Source organism: Lepidochelys olivacea (genome assembly GCF_965140295.1).
Source record: "Lepidochelys olivacea isolate rLepOli2 genome assembly, chromosome: 3".
Lineage (NCBI taxonomy): Eukaryota > Metazoa > Chordata > Testudines > Cheloniidae > Lepidochelys > Lepidochelys olivacea.
Genome location: NC_140413.1, coordinates 164,164,951 through 164,184,485, shown reverse-complemented (window position 1 = coordinate 164,184,485; position 19,535 = coordinate 164,164,951). Strand labels below are relative to the sequence as shown.

The window sequence follows — 19,535 nt, the reverse complement described above, 5'->3', positions numbered from 1 at the left end:
AAGGGGGGAAAATCATGAACAGATGTGACTAAATAAAATTAATCTGATTAAGTTTATTAAGAAATAAGTTTTGAAAAAGTGGATTTTAAATGAAAAGTGACAGTACCATGAAATATACTGAGAAATGCACTGTATTGCATTATAAAGTTGGACATTTTTAACAAAAAATATTTTATGGACATTTTCAGTAAATATTAGAGACAATCGCAAAAGCAAGAAAAATTCAACATTAAATAACATCAAAGTCTGTCTTTAACTAATCTGATATAAAAAATAGTCGTAGTCCCCCCCCAAAACATTTAATTAAAGGTGAACTGCTAAGTTTTAAAAACACTGTTTTGTACAAACATGTAGAGGTAGTAAAAAAGAAGAGTACAGAGCACTGTATTTTAAACAAAACTTTGAGGCCATCATTTTATCACTGAGGTCCTGAGCTGCTAATTCCCACTTACTTCCCTCCATTTAGAAGGAAATCCATTAAATCCGACAATATCCTCTTAAGACTTCACTAACTGTCCTTAAATCCAGGAGTTTTAAAAGAAGTATGCTATCAGACTGGTACCATGCCTGGTAGTGTAGTTGCACATAACCTAACATAACTATTTCCATGTATAAAACTGTACCGTGCCTTTCACATTTTTAAATCTGCAAGACTACACGAAACACACATTACATGAATGTTTAACGTTTAATATGCATGGGATAAAAACATTTAAGGAAAATTATTCATTTAAATTTGTTTAATTAAATAGGTGGCTTTACACAGTCAAGTTTATGTCAGCCACAGAATAACCTACATATCAGATGTATTTTGTGAAGTATCCAAGCATATTTTAATATTTGAATATGGGATAATCATGTAACATGATCAGCAATTTGTTACTTCCACTTTGATTGTGCTAAATGTCATTGTCACTCTGACAACAAAAAGAACACATTGTCATGAAAATCCAAGCAGAGCCTTGAGGAAAAGTGGAAAAACAGATATTACAATAATCCACAATGATTTAATTTTATAATTCAAATGTGAGGCAATTCCCCAATACCAGGCCAAGCATACCACTACTGGCTGAAAGTGCTAGTTCTGGCCTGACTGAGTCCATATTAAGAAGAATCAAGATCATCTCACTGATCCCTTACGGATTAAATTATAAATTGATAGGTTCCAGAAAAGGATAAGAGAAGAAATAAGAAGAGGGGAAAAAAGCCACCTGTAAAATGAGCAATAACACAGAAGTGGGGAGGACGGGGAAGCAGGAGGCGGAAGCTGGAAACAGGGATTTTTTGTACACCTAATATCTATCAAGGAATTCAGCATATTTCACTCTCCCAATTCTCACACTGGCACATATCTATTTTGCTGTGACTTTTCACAAAGTCTGTCCCTCATTAATTCTATCCTCGCCTTCCTCAAGGTCAAGCTAAGTTTCTCTCTATGGATCTAATCCATGATGATCCTCAACAGAGCTAGAAGAATAGTGGTGGACAAAAGCATGCAAATGTTTTAGCTAATTTTGTACTATATTTCAATCTGGCTCTATTCAAACCCCTTTCGTTTAGTTTTTCACAAACTCTTGTACTAGTGAAATTTGTTCAAATTTGTTCAGAAAGTTGGTTAAAAATGAAACAGCCTATAACTAAGAAATGAAATTTGTGAACAGAAGAAAAGGATAAAGCAATACTAAAAATGACTTGTAATTAACAACTCTGCCAAGCTCAAGCCCCAACAATTGGGACTGATTATTCAAATTAGGCTGATGTCTGATATGGAGAAAAGCAGATTTTCTTGTACCCAGATTTAAGTTCAGAAACTGTGGGGAAGAAAAAAAAACAGATAATGAATGGATCACTGGTGGCTAAACATGATTTGTAAACAGCAATCTGCTGCCCAGCTTTTGTGTAGTTACTCTCTGTGATCACACTTCCATCAAGCAACAGACTGCATTGAAAGTTCTTCAGCATTAAACAGACTGGCAACTACTGGTACTGTATAGTATGTAGAATAACAATACTTATACCTCAAAAGGAAGTGAAGTATAAATCATTTCAATTTTGGTTATTGGGAAGCTACCACACAAAGAGATGAAGTAATTTGCTCAAGGCTACACAGCAGGTCCATGGCAGAACTCGAAACAGAACCCGAGCCTCCTGACTTGCAAGATGTTGTTTATTTGGCCACTTACTCGTATCTAGGTATTTGACTGTTTAATTAAGAGTATGTCTACACTGGCAGAGTTACAGCACCAGGAGTTACAGCGCTGCTCAGAGAGCGCTGAAGGGAAACCGCTGTCGTGTGTTCACACTGTCAGCTGCCTGCGCAATAGCATGTTCACACTTGCAGCACTTGCAGCGGTATTCGGAGCGGTGCACTCTGGGGGCAGCTATACCACAGAGCATCTCTTCCTCTTCTGCCACGAAGAGTGGTGTCACCGGGCATCCTGGGTCCTGTCCCAATGCCCCATGATGCATTGCTTTGCATCCCAGCAATCCCTGTGCTTCCGTCCGCATTTGGCACCATCTTTCAACAGTCTGTGTACTGTGTGCTCTGCCTCTTCGGTCTGCAGGAATGGATCCCACGCTGTTGACTCTCACTAACATGTCACGAGTGGTAGTGGAGTTATTCCTTAAACTACAAAAGGCAAGAGGAGTTTGACATTGATGTTGCCACATGTAGTAGCTATGACATGAGATTGCTTGTGGCATTCACGGAGGTGCTGACCACAGTGCTTTTGGGCTTGGGAAACAAGCACTGTGTGGTGGGATCACATCATCATGCACGTCTGGGATGACGAGCAGCGGCTGCAGAACTTTCGGATGAGGAAAGTCATGATGTTGGCTATAATTACATTTGACTCTTCCCTGTTAAATCTGCCTGGGTGTGCAAGGGAGGCTGAGGGACTTGTATCTGGCGCTGAATATCAAATCTAGGTATCCAGACTCAAATTCAGCATAATATCTGTGAGATCAGCTCCTTGAAAACAAATAAGAAACCTTTGGATCCTCGTGTAGTAACTTGCAAATTGTGGGGGTCCTAGAGGGGGATGAAAGGGGAAATCTGTTGAGTTTGTCCCCCAGCTCTGTGCAGAGATTGTAGATTTACCAGAGACATAAAAGTACTTTACCCCTCAGCCTGCCCTGGCAGTAAACCAAATGTCCATTTCCTCAAATGTTTTCTTAGTTTATTACATAGGAAGCTAGGGAGAAGAATGAATGCTGGAGTGCTTTTAATCCTAGGATCATGATTTTTCAGGACCTTGCTGGACATAGTGTGAACACAGGGCTGCCTTCAATAGTGCAAGGAACATAGCTAGCTGCAAAAAAGGTCTTAAATACTATAAACTGTTTCAAGCCATGTTCATGTACAGCATGGAGAAGAGACCCATGTCTTTCAAAAGCCTTAAGAGTCAGAAAACTTCCTTAAAGGACTCCAACAAGATTAACTATCTGTGCTCACTACATGCTCCTGTATTAAAAAATGGATTTGTGATCCCTAGTGAACTCCTAACAAAAAGATTTGGTCTAACTTTTTTTTTTATAAATGTTTAATAGGTTCCTAGCAGATGGAGATTGAGATGCTGCACTCCTTTCAGCTCCCTGCCCTCCTTCCCTTTCCCTCCCTTCCCATTCCTTTACTCATCTGTTCTCCCCCCCCCCCCCCGCCTTATTTTTTGGAGGAAAATTGAATAAAATTTTTTTAAAGGCAGTTTAAATTGACAATACTGAGCCAACATTTTAACAAACCAAACTTTCTCATAGTTTAGTTTAGGCATTTAACCATTCAAGACATGTAAAAAAGCAATTATAGCAGAACGGTCTGATTTAAGTTGTAGTATGTGCAACTACAAGTCCCAGCATAATCAGTGGTATATCAAAAACCAATAGTGTGTGTCAGGAACCCTAGAATTATGCAGTACTTCATGAACATTGCATCCATTAAATGCAAAGAAATACACAACCTATGACATCTAAACTAATCTTGTTTTAACTTAGTGCAGGGGTGGGCAAACTACAGCCCATGGGCCGGATCCGGCCTGCCAGCCATTTTAAGCTGGCCCTCGAGCTCACAGCTTAACTTTTAACAAGTTTGGTTAAAATTTGCAGGAGATAATGCTGCCCACTTCTTGTTTACAATGTCACCTGAAAGTGAGAACAGGCGTTTGCTTGGCACTTTTGTAGACGGCGTTGCAAGATATTTGTGTGTCAGATATGCTAAATATTCATATGCCCCTTCATTCTTCGACCATCATTCCAGAGGACATGCTTCCATGCTGATGATGCTCGTTAAAAAGAAAACATGCGTTAATTGTATTTGTGACTGAACTCCTGGGGGGAAGAATTGTACGTCTCCTCTTGTTTTACCTGCATTCTGCCATATATTTCATATCATAGCAGTCTCAGATGATGACCCAGCACATGTTCGTTTGAAGAACACTGTCACAGCAGATTTGACAAAAAACTTAAAGAAGGTACCAATGGAAGATTCCTAAAAATAGCTACAGCACTCGAACCAAGGTTTAAGAATCTGAAACACCGTCCAAAATCTGAGAGGGACGAAGTGCGGAGCATGCTTTCAGAAGATTTAAAAGAGCAACACTCAAATAGGTAAACTACAGAACCCAAACCACCAAAAAAGAAAATCAACCTTCTGCTGGTGGCAGCTGTCATAAACAAAGATACGGGTAACATAAAATCCCTCCTGGGAAGCTGTACTAAATCGCTTTACTTGAAGGGGTTAAGAAGCTCAAATAACCTGGTTGGCACCTGACCGAAAGGACCAATAAGGAAGGAAGATACTTTTAAATCTTTGGGGGGGAGGTTTTGTTTGTGCTCTCTTTGTTTCTTCCCTCTCCAGATGGAGAGAGAGAGGGACCAGGCAGGTAAAACATCTCCTGAAAACATACCTGAAATGATTCATCTATGATTACAAAAACTGTAAGTAAGGCAAGGAAATGCGTTACATTATCTTTTCTTTTAACTTGTGAATTTTCCCTATGCTAAGAGGTAGTTTCATTCTTGTTTTGTAACTGTGAAGCAGAGTCAGAGGGGAATCCTCTGTGTTTTAAATCTTTTTATTTACCCTGTAAAGTTACCTTCCATCCTGATTTTGCAGGTGTGATTCTTTTACTTTTTTTTTTTAATAAATAAAATTCTTCTTCTAAGAACCTGATTGGTTTTCAGTGTCCTAAAAACCAAATGATTTGGTCTGTGCTCACATTGTAACCAACTGGTTGGTATATTATTCTCAAGCCTCACCAGGAAAGGGGGTAAATGGGTTTGGGGGGATATTTTGGGGGAATAGGGACTCCAAGTGACCCTTTCCTGACTTTTTGTGTAAATCACTTGGTGGTGGCAGCAATACCTTCCAAGGACAAAGAAAGGAATTTGTGCCTTGGGGGAAGTTTTTAACCCAAGCTGGTAGAATATAAGATTAGGGGGTCTTTCATGCAGATCCCCACATCTGTACCCTAGAGTTCAGAGCGGGGAGGGAACTCTGGCAGCATCTGATTCAGAGGATGAAAATGAACATGCGTCAGTCTGCTCTGCTTTGGATCGTTATTGAGCAGACCCCGTCATCAGCATGGACGCACGCATGTCCTCTGGAATGGTGGTTGAAGCACAAAGGGACAAATGAATCTTTAGCGCATCTGACATGTAAATATCTTGCGGCGCCGGCTACAACAGTGCCATGTGAATGTTTGTTCTCACTTTCAGGTGACATTGTAAACAAGAAGTAGGCAGCATTATCTCCTGCAAATTGTAACCAAACTTGTTTGTCTGAGTGATTGGCTGAAGTAGGACTGACTGGATTTGCAGGCTCTAATTTTACATTGTTTTATTTTTGACTGCAAGGTTTTTTTGTACATAATTCTACATTTGTAAATTCAACTTTCATGATAAAGAGATTGCACTACAGTACTTGTATTAGGTGAATTGAAAAATACTATTTTTTTTGTTTTTCTTAAGCACAAATACTTGTAATAAAAAATTAATATAAAGTGAGCACTGTGCACTTTGTACTCTGTGTTGTAATTGAAATCAACATATTTGAAAAAGTAGAAAACATCCAAAATATTTAAATAAATGGTATTCTATTGTTGTTTAATAGTGCGATTAATCATGCAATTAAACAGCCCCAATTTATTTCAAACCTCCTCTAACGACACCTCAGTCTGGGACAGTTCCTCAGACTTGGAATGCGTCAGGTTTGGGAATCTCCCTCACATCCTCAGCCATGAAAACTGATGCAAAGAATTCATTCAGTTTCTCCGCAATGGCCTTATCGTCTTTGAGTGCTCCTTTAGCATCTCCATCGTTCAGTGGCCCCACTGGTTGTTTAGCAGGCTTCCTGCTTCCCATGTACTTAAAAAAAAAAGTCTGCTATTATTTTTGGGTCTTTGGCTGGCTGTTCTTCAAATTCTTTTTTGGCCTTCCTAATTATATTTTTACACTTCACTTGCCAGAGTTTATGCTCCTTTCTATTTTCTTCAATAGGATTTAACTTCCACTTGTTAAAGGATGTCTTTTTGCCTCTCACTGCTTCTTTTACTTTATTGTTTATCCATAGTGGCACTTTTTTGGTTCTCTTACTACGTTTTTTAATTTGGGGTATACATTTAAGTTGAGTCTCTATTATGGTGTCAGGTTTCCATGCAGCTTACAGGGATTTGACGTTTGGCAGAGTATCTTTTAATTTCTGTTTAAATAGTGTCCCCACACTGTAAATCTTACTCACAAAAATACTATTTGGATGCCTAAGGACTGTATACACTGCATGCCCTAAATACTCAGACTCCAAAAATACAAATGTTTCCTTTTCATTTGACTAGTCACAATAAAGGAGATCCTATTTTTATCCAAATGAAACCCCAGATATTTTAGACCTTAAGGCTTCAATCTAGGAGGCACTTATACAGGTGTTGCTTGTGTCTTGGTAATATGGTGTGGCGATAACTCTGTCGTTCATTCTTGTTTGTAAAGTACTTTGAAACTGTCAGATCAAGGACAGTATGGAAGCCCTGAGCCGGTGCAAGCCACCCCATGGGGCTGAAGCCCTGAGCCCCGGCAGAAGCCCTCCCTCCCCTGGCCAGGCTGTGGAGTTTTTATAGCATGTTGGAGGGGGGATGGGGGCCTCTGAAAGAAAAAGACTGAGATGCCACGATTTAGAGGAAGAACAGAAGGTAATTAAGGATGGAGTCCTATGGAACTGCAATAGAAAGCTGGGGGAGGGGAAGGAGGAGGAGGAGGAGGATCCTCTGAATGACACACTGAGAAAGTGAATGGTGAGGTAGGAGGAGAACCTGGAAAGGACAGAGTCATGAAAAACAAAGGAGGACAAGATTTCAGGAACAGCATGGCTGATCATGTCAAAGGCAGCTGATAGGTCAAGGAAAATGAGGATGAACTACCTGTTTTAAGCCTTGGATAGGAAAAGCTCATTAGAGACTTTGGCAAGAGGGGTTGTAGCACAGTTCAAGGGATGGAAGATGGATTAGAGCGGCTCTAAAATAGAATTAGAAGAAGAGAGAAACTCCAGACAGCAACTGTAGACAGCATGTTCAAGGAGCTCAGAGATGAAAGGTATAAGGAATACAGGATGGTAGTTGGAGAAGCCGGGGGGTTGTTTGGGGTTTTTTTGGGGGGGGGAGGGCGGGGAGGGAGTTAATAAAATGGAAGAGACTAAAGCATGCTTCTATTTTGAGGAGAGAGCAAGAGAAGAGTGAAAGGTTAAGGAAAAAAAGTAAGGCTGGGACGAGAGTGGGCATGAGCAAGGTCAGCAGCTGGGATGAGGTCATTGGGGCAGGTGGAAAGGCTACAGGAGGAAAGCAGTCAAACTTCTGAGTGTGTGAAGGGACATGGAGGTGAGAGCTGCAGGATGGCAAAGGAAGTTCATGACATATTTTATCAGTTTTCTCTTAGAACAAATCAGTGAGATCTTCTATGGATTGAGAAATCGAGGCAGGAGAAGGGGAGAGTTTGAGGAGCAAATTAAAGGTGGTAAAAAGGGGACTAGAGGCATGGGGATTGATTAAATTAGAGATGTAGAGTTGTTTGGGAAAGAAGATGGCAGAACTAAAGGAGGAGAGAACGTATCTGTAGTGGAGGAAGTCAGCCTGGTCACAGGATTTCTGTCAGTCACTCTGCATTGAGAGAGTAGGAGTGGAGGAAGCAGATGTTGGAGGTGAGCCAGGGCTGCGGGTTGGCAAGTTAGACATTGTGATGGGAGAGAAGGGCACAAGAGCCAAAGGTGGAGGAGAATAAAGTATGGAGAGAGTGAACTACATCAACAACAGAAAGGGAAGAGAGGGCAGGGAGGAGAAGGCTGAGAGCAGAGGAGAAGTCATCAACACTGATGAATGGGAAGTTACAGAAAGCCTAAGCTACAGGGTGAGAGAAAAAGAAGGGGTGGATGATGCTGAAACAGATGCTGTTTCAGTCAGCCAGACAGTCAGATAGGAGAAACTCATCAAAACAAAAATCAGAAGAGTGAGCAGTGATTGGTGAAGACCATGTCAAGTGAACAGCCTCTTTGGTGAGAGGCAGAATTCAGCCAGATCGAATAAAGACAGGAGGGCAAGGGAATGTGAAGCTAAGGGATTGGATGGGTGAGCAATATGGAAGCTGAAGTAATTTAAGATGAGCGTGGAAGATTGTGAGTAGAGGAAGAGAGAGCCAGGAGGCAAATCAGAGAGGAAGGCTGATAGGGAAGAGTATGGTGGACAGCAGATGATAACAAGATAGAGTGGGAGAGAAGAGTCAGATGCAAAGCTATTCAAAGACTGAGAAAGAAGGGGGAGGAAGGAGAGGTTGTGTCATAAATATAAATGGAAGGGTAAACTCCTTTAAATCCCTCCTGGCCAGAGGAAAAACCCTTTCACCTGTAAAGGGTTAAGAAGCTAGGATAACCTCGCTGGCACCTGACCAAAATGACCAATGAGGAGACAAGATACTTTCAAAGCTTGGGGGGGGGGGGAGAGAAACAAAGGTTCTCTCTGTCTGTGTGATGCTTTTGCCGGGAACAGAAAAGGAATGGAGTCTTAGAACTTAGTAAGTAATCTAGCTAGATATGCGTTAGATTCTGTTTTGTTTAAATGGCTGAGAAAATAAGCTGTGCTGAATGGAATGTATATTCCTGCTTGTGAGTCTTTTTGTAACCTAAGGTTTTGCCTAGAGGGATTCTCTATGTTTTGAATCTGATTACCCTGTAAGGTATTTACCATCCTGATTTTACAGAGGTGATTCTTTTACTTTTTTTCTTCAATTAAAATTCTTCTTTTAAGAACCTGACTGGTTTTTCATTGTTCTTAAGATCCAAGGGTTTGGGTCTGTGGTCACCTATGCAAATTGGTGAGGATTTTTATCAAGCCTTCCCCAGGAAAAGGGGTGTAGGGTTTGGGGAGGATTTTGGGGGGGGGGGAGAACTTTCCAAGAGGGCTCTTTCCTTGTTATATATCTGTTAGACGCTTGGTGGTGGCAGCAATAAAGTCCAAGGGCAAAAGGTAAAAGTTTGTACCTTGGGGAAGTTTTAACCTAAGCTGGTAAAAATAAGCTTGGGGGTTTTCATGCAGGTCCCCACATCTGTACGCCAGAGTTCAGAGTGGGGAAGGAACCTTGACAGGTTGGAAGCAGCAGGAACAGGAAAGGAGAAGCTTAACACCCACACCTGATCCAGGGCAAGGAGTGAGACAGAAGCAGAAGCCTCCAAAAGAGAAGGCTGTTTCAGAGGCAGTGTCATATGAAATGATCCAGCCCTCTGAGAGCAAGATAAGATGGTATTGTGGATGATCTTTTGAGACACAGACTGTGCATTTCATAACGAATACACACAAGTGGACTGAATTTAGGCTGCACAGGCAACCTTAATTTTGGCATTTCCTAACTTCTTAGTGCTTGATTTTTCAGGTTTATGTTCTTTTAATGTAGGGTTTGGGGTTTTTTGGGGTGGGGGAAGGTGTTAAGGAGTCTGTGTGCAAGTATAATCAGTGTCATCTTTAAAAGAATGTGTTTGGGCAATATTAGAAGACTACTGAATGTCACCAAAACAAGAACTTTTATCACAAGCCTGTTAGACCTTTCAGAGTACAATTAGCCTGTATTTCAGTCTTTTCAAAAGTAGATTTTCTAATAGTAATTATGTTATGAATTAACATCTGCACAACCACCTCAAAGCTCAAGATTGGGTTAATGGTCGCAACTGTGAATCCTTTACATTATGAAGAGGGCCTCTTTTCCATTTCAGTAGAGTCACTGGCAGCCATATCCTACTAGATAGAAATCCGTACCCTACCTAATATCTCATTCACTATCCAAGTATCATCTCCCACTTTTGATCAACTCATTATGCCTCCATTGCCCACTTCTTAAGTTTTCAAACAAGCAGCTTTGTACATTCTCTCATGCTGCCCCTTACACTTGGGAAGAGATGCCTGTGAACATATGCAAAACTACTCGATTATCCTCTTTCAAATCCCTCCTTAAGAAACTATCCTTTTCCATGATGCCTGTAAAAATCTTAACAACAGTTCGGGTACTGGTGTGCAGACACCACTGTCTGTTATGCTGACCAATATTGTCTCATTGCTTATTTGTACTCTCCCATCAGTCTGTACCCATCTGTTGTATCTTGTTTTATACACTGTAAACTAAGGTTGCCAACTTTCTAATTGCACTAAACTGAACACCCCTGCCCCGCCCCAAGGCCCTGCCCGCAATCACTCCATTCCCCCTCCCTCCTTCACTCACTCGCCCCCACCCTCACTCACTTTCACTGGTCTGGGGCAGGGGGTTGGAGTGCGGGAGGGGGCTCTGGTGTGGTGGTTGGGGTGCGGGAGGGAATTCGGGCTCCCGCTGGGGGTGTGGGCTCTGGAGTGGGGCTGGGGTTAAGGGTTTTGGGGTACAGGAGGGGATGCGGGATCCGGGAGGGAGTTTGGGTGCGGGAGGGGACTCAGGGCTGGGGTAGGAGTGCGGGAGGGGGCTGGGGTGTGGGCTCTGGGAGGGAGTTAGGGTGTGGGCAGGGATTCCAATCCGGGGCAGGAGGTTGGGGTGCGGGTTCGGGCTCCAGCTTGGCAGTGCTTACCTGAGGCGGCTCCCAGTTAGCAGCGCAGCAGGGCTAAGGCAGGCTCCCTGCCTACCCTGGCTCTGCGTGGCTCCTGGAAGTAGCCGATATGTCCGATTCCTAGGCGCAGGGGCAGCCAGGTGGCTCTGCGTGGCGCACACTGCCCACACCAAGAGGTGCTGCCCGTGCAACTCCCATTGGCTGTGGTTCCCGGACAATGGAAGCTGCGGAGCCGGTGCTCGGGGCAGCGCACAGAGCTTTCCTGATCACACCTGCGCCGAGGGGCCACAGGGACATGCCGGCTGCGTCCGGGAGCTGCATGGAGTCAGGGCAGCCAGGGAGTCTGCCTTAGCCCTGCTGCACCACCGACTGGACTTTTAACGGCCTGGTCAGTGGTGCTGACTGGAGCCGTCAGGGTCCCTTTTCTACCGGACGTTCTGGTGGAAAACCGGACACCTGGCAACCCTGCTGTAAGTTCTTTAGGGCAAGTAGCATCTGTTTGGACAGCGCCTAGCAGAATGAGGTCCTGGTTCATGATTTAGGGCTCCTATGTATTATGGTAATACAAATTAGGGAATATATTTCATAGTTCCACTTTATGCAAGTGACATTTTATTGTCTAATTTGGAACTTAAGAAATCAATTTGGGACTGATTTTTTACAAGAAAGTAAGTGACAGAAGATACAGTAGCTATGGTGCTAAGTAATAGAAAATATTGCTACTAAAGCAAATTCAACTGATCCTAAAAGGCATGCACCAACAGGGGCCAGATACTGCTTCCAATTAAGAGTTTTAATGAAAACAAGATCTTTCTCTGGATCTAAAAGTCAGTTAACCTGATTCAAAGTCCATTGAAGTAAATGAGAAGACCCCTATTGACTTCAATAAGTTTTGGATAAGGCCTTGAAGTAACTAACGCAAAAATTAAGATATTAAAAATGGTGATGATCTGTTGTGACATTATCTTTCCTACACAGAGCAACAATTAATCTCACTATCTTCTAAGAATGCTATTTTAGAACCAATACTTTCCATTAGAAACCCTCATAAAATAGACACAAATAACTGATAAATATCAAGTTCCAACATGAAATGGGAACAAAGAAAAAATGCAGTTCTTGAAATAGAGATCAAGTCTGCAAAATGTATAGTTATAATCCTCTGCAACTCAATTAAAGTTATTGTTGGAAAGGATCAAAAATGAAAAAACTGAATGGCTATGGACTGAAAAAAGTAATGTGACACCACTGAAAAAAATTACTACCTATTGACCAATAACACCCCCAAGAAAATAATTATATGAATTGATAATTGCTTTCCAATGTTTTCAACAAACATTTAGTCTTTGTTCAGAGAATTATTATCACCATATCCAGCCCTTGTTTTTTAAGGCATTCTAGATAAATGTGGGAAGGGCTACCAGTCTTTTGTGAACTTGTCAGATAGAATACTGAAGAGATTGAGGTATGTAAGATGTACTCAATACCAGTCTCAAAATACAATCTTCCCTAATATTATAAGCTTCACATACTAGCCTTTTGAGATAATCAAGGAATTTAATACTTAAGGTCATTGAGACAGGACACCTTTCCATAACATTTAAGAAGCTGGAAAAAAAGCTATACCTCAACTCACTAGGCAGTCTGTTAAAGCAATTTCACCAACCTATGAAATAACTCGTAATGATTACCGAATTTTAACTGATACAGTTTGGCAAAAAAAAAATAATAATGATGTTTCAGTACCTTGTCTTCCCTCATCATTGGTAAACAAACCAGCATCACTGCTGCTCAGGCTGCTAGATTCACTGTAATAAAGAAAAGAAAGAAACAGATCAAAAGAACAATTGATCTCTCAGTTGTAAAATTTTAAAGACAGGAGGCTGTTTTCAGATAGAACTTAAACCTGACAAAAATCTGAAAGAAAATAAGATTTTGTTTTTAATCAAACTGCAAATAACCTAGTTCCATTAACTACAGAACATATTGTTTTTGTCACATAAAACTACTGGAATCTAATGGGACCCTGACAGTAAGCCAGATGTGACTGCAACAAGGAGCTGACACAATTGATGCATTTTATCATCTGCTTCCATCAAATGTTCACTGCTCCAATTCAGCTTGATCCCAGAACACCACTGCTCAATAAAATGGGGGGGGAAAAAATCTCAAAACAAAAGCAGTCTAAGCCTTTCTTCCAACACATGCAATACAAGAGTCTGGAGAAGGAACTACTGTTCTTAACATTTGCAAATATTCTGTACAATACATTTGCAAATATTCTGTACAATACATTACTTAAGGATTCACTACAACTATATTACTTGGTAAGAAAGAAAAGTTTGCAGTAATGACAATCCATTAAATCAAAGTAAAGGTCACCCTGAGAAAAATGAATATGATCAATAGGATTATAACAGCAAAAGACAGAAAATGCAGGTTATAATTTACTTTTCTGTAACTTCTGATTTGGCCTTAAACAAGATGTCGGTCTACAAGACGGATGCACAGCATACACACACATCTACTCTTATATGTAAAATTAGAGATCATGGAAGAGGGTAAAGTGTTTTGTTCTCCCTTGGTTGTACACAAGCATCTCACATTATTGTAAATTAAAAGTCTAAATATTAAACCAGCCTCCTGTGCTTAAACTATAGCACAGACCATGACACTGAGTTTTTGTCCAGGGTAGAGGTTAAGTGGAGAAATGCTTTTATGTTCTTCAGGGAACTGTATTCTCACAATACTATATATCTTATATATTTTTTACAGTGAAGTATGGATTAATTTTTTAAAAAATGTCAGTTCACCTAAAGACATGAATTCAAGAAAAAGGTGTGCATTTCAAATTAATTTTCAATGTAGTATGCTTTTATGTATGTTACGTTAAGGAAAATTAGAACACCTTAAGTATTTTTCCTATATTATATAGTTTGTCTTCAATATGAAGCAAAATCCACTTCATTTTATATATTTCAACCTAGACATCAACTTGTAAGTATTTTTAAAAATATATATTTCATTTTTGGTTTCATTCTTAACACCCATTCTTAAAAGTAAGCTCTAAACCTTACTCCTAAATTAGCTGTTTTAATTGCTTTTTGGTTTAGACATGAATTTGCTTGCTGGAAAAAAAACTGAAATTATTTAGTTTTCCCGATTTCTCTCTCAGAAATTGAAACCAGAATTAGTTTTACGTTTGGGCAATATCTGATTTCAGCTTCTAGAACTAATTATATGGTTAATTGTTTTTATATCTTCCTTTACAAGGCGCTCAAACGGGGCTTGAAATTGGGCCTGATGTAGATAGTCAGGCAGTGACTTGCTAACATGTGCAGCTGTCATATTTCTTAAAGCTGTGTTCTAAAACTCTGCTGTATCTTCTACTGTATACAGTGACTTCTTACTGTACAAGCAGCACTTACACATCTCTTTTATTCCAGTACAGTAAGAGACTTAAGCACTTAACTAAAGATAATGGTCCTAAATACAAATATGGCATATCTTATGAGCTATAAAAGTGATCAAGCAGAGCTTGAACCTTGAAATGCTATAAAGCTAAGCAAATCCTAGTGCCTTCTTTCTGCAAACTATCCCCTCCTCACTTAATTCCATCAGACAGTTCTGCATACTTCTACAATTATAAATGTCCTACAACTCTACATCACACATCTTTTTTAAAAAAATAACTTTTTGACTGAAGTTTCCAGTCTAAAAGTATTTCCTTTTTTTAAAAAAAAAAAAAGTTCAGGAATCCTTTCAGCCATTTGAATTTTGGGAAACAAGACAAAAAAAATCTATTATTCTTCCCCACCACACACACAAGTTCCCATTTTATAAGGGCTTGCGTATACAAACATTTACCAAGTTCATGGCAAGCTGAAGTGTAAGTCTAATCCCGTACTATCCTGCAGCCCACTAAGCATCCATGTAGATTCTGCTGCCATACACTAAAAGTTCCATCCATAGAAAGCTTTGATCCACCCACTTTGAAATGGGAATAGATTAAAATACATTAAGGAAATACTTTTAGATCGGTTGAAAGCTCCAACCAAATGGTTAATTCTAAAAAAGAAATGTGATGTAAAGTTGTGGGACATTTAGAATTGCAAAATATACAAAACTGTCTATGGTGGAATTAAAGTGAGGATGGGATACTTTGCAGAAAAAAGACACTAAGATTTGCTTTATAGTATTTCAAGATTCAAGCTGTGATTGATCATTTTGAAGATCATCAGCAGGGTTCATACAGATGTTTGCTGCAAGGTAGATTTATACCCCATCTTGCCATGAACTAAACTGCTCTTATGGCCAAACCTTAAGAGAGCCATACTCATCTCTTCCCTTTAAGTTTGCAATTTGAACTTTGGTACTTAAGTAATCTTCACTGAGGCATTTGTTCTTAATCAATTTATATAGAATATTGCCATACAATAAAAGCTTTACGCATTTGAAGACTTCTGCAGAGCATGCTCAATAGATGTAGATTTTTAGCGTAACACAATGAAGCCCCTGCCTCCGTTGGGGCATCATACTATCAGCACAAGGACTACTGCTGGGATAACTGTAAATGTGGAATATGTGTCCCATTGAAATATACACACAGCAAAATCATCCAGAAAACAAAGCCTTCAATAGGGACAAATGAAAATTGGCATGGCAGACCTGATAAATCTGGATTCTACAGTTCAAATCTTACTCAGCAGTATTACTGAAGACATGAATCTTACCAAGATGTTTTCAGTAATTTACCTCTTTGTGTCTAGCATACAGTTTTAGAAAGACATTTTTATCTCTGCCAATGCTTTCAGAACACAATAGTAGCAGAGGCTAGTTAGTATGTTTTGTGTTCCTCTAGTAGTAATGCATTTAATGGACATCATCAAGTTGAAGTCTAGCCATTTGAAAATTAGACTTAAAAGCAGTTTGAGTACTCCATATGCCTCTGAATCTCCTTGTCAGATTTTGTGGTTTTGCAGTCACATTTTCATCTTTAAAAAAAAAGGTTCCCCTTTCCCCTGCTGCCGTGTTAAAGACACACAAATAGGTGAAAATGGCAAAACTGACTGTAAAGTGCTGGCAAATGACAACAAACGGAAAACAGAGAAAGTTTTCTCTGAAACGATAATGACCTTAGCTGTTACAGTATTACTGAGTGAAGTATTTCCAGAAAGGAGCATGTTTTTTAAACTGATAGTGTCCCCTTGCAGCACAAGAATAGATGACAACTGGAATCCGTAAGGGATAGTCATTTTTGTACTTAAAACCTGCAAGCTGCCCTTTTTTGGGTGTTTGGAGGATTTGCCCCGACTTTGGCTCCCTCCACCCAAACACTGGATACTTCAGTGCAAAACTCATGTATTTTTACCCTCCGCTGGCACAAGACATTTTTAAAAGTGTTAAAATTTAACAAAAAAATTTACAAGAGTACAGGACAAACATGACGGAATCTGAAAGCGTTCCAGACACAAAGGCCCCAACAAGACCAACTTCTGGTCCAATACAAGTGTGAAGACACTATGAAATTCAGTTTCTTTTCAGTGGCAAGGTGACTCAGGATTCCTGTTGTGATTTAAAAATTGTCTACAGTTCTCAGAAAACAGATGGAAAATACAAAAAGCAATTTCTATAAATACTATCACTCTTATTGTTGATTGAGTAATTAGAATCAGTCACTTACCAGTATTGTTATGCTACTGAATAAGTGACCTCTCTTCTTGCCCTAGCCTAGAACCTATGCATGCCATCACTACAGCACACCTAAACTGTGACCAACAAGCAAAAGATTCAATGCAGTTTTTAGATAAGACTCCTACAACAAATGAGGAACACTGTTGTTGTCTAGTCACTAGATTGCCAGAATTTGTGCCTTAAATAGGAGTTGCCCTGCTCACAGTTCTGCATTCAGAACCAAACACACTGGATAAACATGATCAGGATCATCAGACCCTGTAGGTAACATCACTTGTGTGTGGTGGAAAATGACATCTTACTGTGTTGTCAAAATACTACTTTGGAAACAATTACTCTTGTGGTATGCCTGTCGTCTGGAATAGATTGATGAGGCATACTGCCGAAGGGTCATCATTATCCCATTTTTCTAATGGCAAGCTCAGGTGTTTCTGAACTATAAATTGTTTTTTGCATTTTGTAAGTGATGTGCATTCTTGGGAACCTACAGACTTTTTATGCCCATGACACACCGACTGTCTAGTGGGTGTACCCATATACTGTACTGATAATCTTCTGATGAATACCAGCAACAATCAAAGCACCAGCGCCTAGACATTGGAAAACCTAAGCTATTTAATTACCTTGTGTGTGATTAAGTGCTAGTTCAAATACCATGCATAATACAATAACTTAACATTTAAGACATTTTAAAATTCCTGTTTTCTTGGTCTTAATATTGAAACAATTAGTATAAATTTTCTTCAAGTAATTATTTCCTTTGCTCCTTTTCAGCCACCCATCAGATTTCCTCTGAATTGCTATAATTTAACATTCTACAATATGTTTAAAGTAGCAGTATTCTAGTATTACTGGATCAGGAAAGACCCCTAACTTTAACTGCTTAAAACATACTGCTATTGACTGCATTTTAATTCTGGAATAAAGAAAACAAGACTTGTCAATACCTATACCACTACAGTAGCAATATAAGAATTTTGTTTCAGTTGATAAAGAAAAAACAATCGATCACCTGTCACTCATGTTCTCATCTGAACCCTTTTGCTCCTCATACTCCATTTTGTCCTTATTTGCCTGATTCGGTTCTTCACTCTCTATAACCACGCCTTCATCCAAGATTTCTGGTCCTTGCCTAGTTGTAGCTAGTTTTCTTTTTTTCACTTTGCTCTTGGCAAATTCTTGATGTTGGTAAGATCTATTATCATTATCCATTTCTTGATCTCTGCTGTTATCCTGTTGTTGGGTCAATGTTAGTGTATTCGTGACTTCTGATGGTGGATCTATTGCCATGCGTTTCACCTTTCTTCTCCTACGCAGGGTCCTGTTTCCTATATTGTCAAGAGCCAAATCAGACTCATGCCACAGAGGTCTTTTGCCTCTAATGTTATTTAAATTTGAAGAAGGCCTGCGTTTAGCAACCAACTGATCATCAGAGTCACTGTGGTCTTTCTTAGTAGTAGTATGATACTCTCTATAGTCCTTGCTCGGTTCTTCTAGACTGGAATCAGAACCTTCACTTAAACAGTGACTAGTCTCCCAAGGATGATGAGTGGTAAATGAACGTCTTTTTCGTCCTCTCCTTTTTCTTGCCTGGCGTTTTAGAAGACAAGACACGCTGCGAGAGTGATCACCAGTATCAGCAAAACCTCCTCTGGCTTGCTCCGAACTTTCTTCCAGTGCTGAGACCAGATCATGAACTAGTTCCTCCATAGTCCTACTGAAATGCCTACGTATGTAAAGAAAAAACAAAAACAAAACTGATTACAACGTGCATCAACTTCAGCAGTATGTTTTCATATACCAATATCATTACAGTGTCAAACAGTCTTATGATCAGCACTTTTAACACCATTGTAGTTCTACAGAAAGCTGTCTTCTAAATCAGCCAATACCACAACACACTTATGAGGAGGTTTTCCCTTTATAGTGTCACTCTCTCTCCTAACTTCCATCTTAACAACAGCACCTTCAATTTTTGGCAGTCCTCCTAATATTGCTTTCATTTACAGATATTTCATCTCAACTTCATAGTTTTCAGGGGTTAATCTGTTAGCTATGAAGATTGGCAAAACCTGTCAATATACAATCAGAAGCAAGTGAGCACATTTTAAATTATCTATAAAGTAGGAAATTGAATATACATATTTACTCCTTTATTGTATATTATTAGGTACAACTTTAAAAGTTGTCATTAGGATAAAATGTTTGACACTCTGTATCTTGGGGGAACACCCTGCACCCCCACGTTCATCCTTATAATACGATTGTGTGGTACCCAATGCAAAGTTTGTCGGGTCTTCGGAAGACTCATGATGCACTGAACATTGTTGTTATAGTAATGTTAGAGGTTGTAATTTCACATATATAGTTATGAGGCTGAAAATGTGTCCTCATGGCTTAAAACAAGCCCAGACAAAACTCTCCAGGAACAGAAGGGCAGTTTATACCTTATCAGGGCACGTATGGGACAAACACAGCCCAGCCTCACAGGAACACAGGACCTGTTGGACTCTCGAGTGAGTCACCCCCTTCCCTTGGTCAGTTTGGGACTACGATAAATTAATTCTCACCTGACACTGAAAGTGCGGGAGAAGGGGCGGCAAACCCAAGAGGGAAGAAAGACATGATAAAAGGGAAAGACGTTTGCCATGCTTGCTCTCCTATTCCGCCTCCATCTACAGACACCACCACCAACCGACTGAAGCATTGATCAAAGGGGAGAGCCTGGCTGAAGGGCAATCAACCAGCCTGTGGTGAGAAGCATCTAAGTTTGTAAGGGCACTGAAAG

At 40.0% G+C, this 19,535-nt stretch overlaps 1 protein-coding gene across 1 annotated transcript in view; it reads right to left on the bottom strand.

Annotated features, from left to right (window-relative positions):
- Positions 1–19,535, bottom strand: part of GPATCH2 (G-patch domain containing 2) — a 182,907-nt gene that overhangs the window by 151,220 nt on the left and 12,152 nt on the right. Inside the window, exons 2-3 of the mRNA XM_084624428.1 lie at positions 17,760–18,473; positions 12,800–12,861 (exon numbers count right to left, since the gene is read on the bottom strand). Of these exons, the coding sequence (XP_084480554.1) occupies positions 12,800–12,861; positions 17,760–18,473 (776 nt within the window). The remainder of the gene's footprint in view (positions 1–12,799; positions 12,862–17,759; positions 18,474–19,535) is intronic.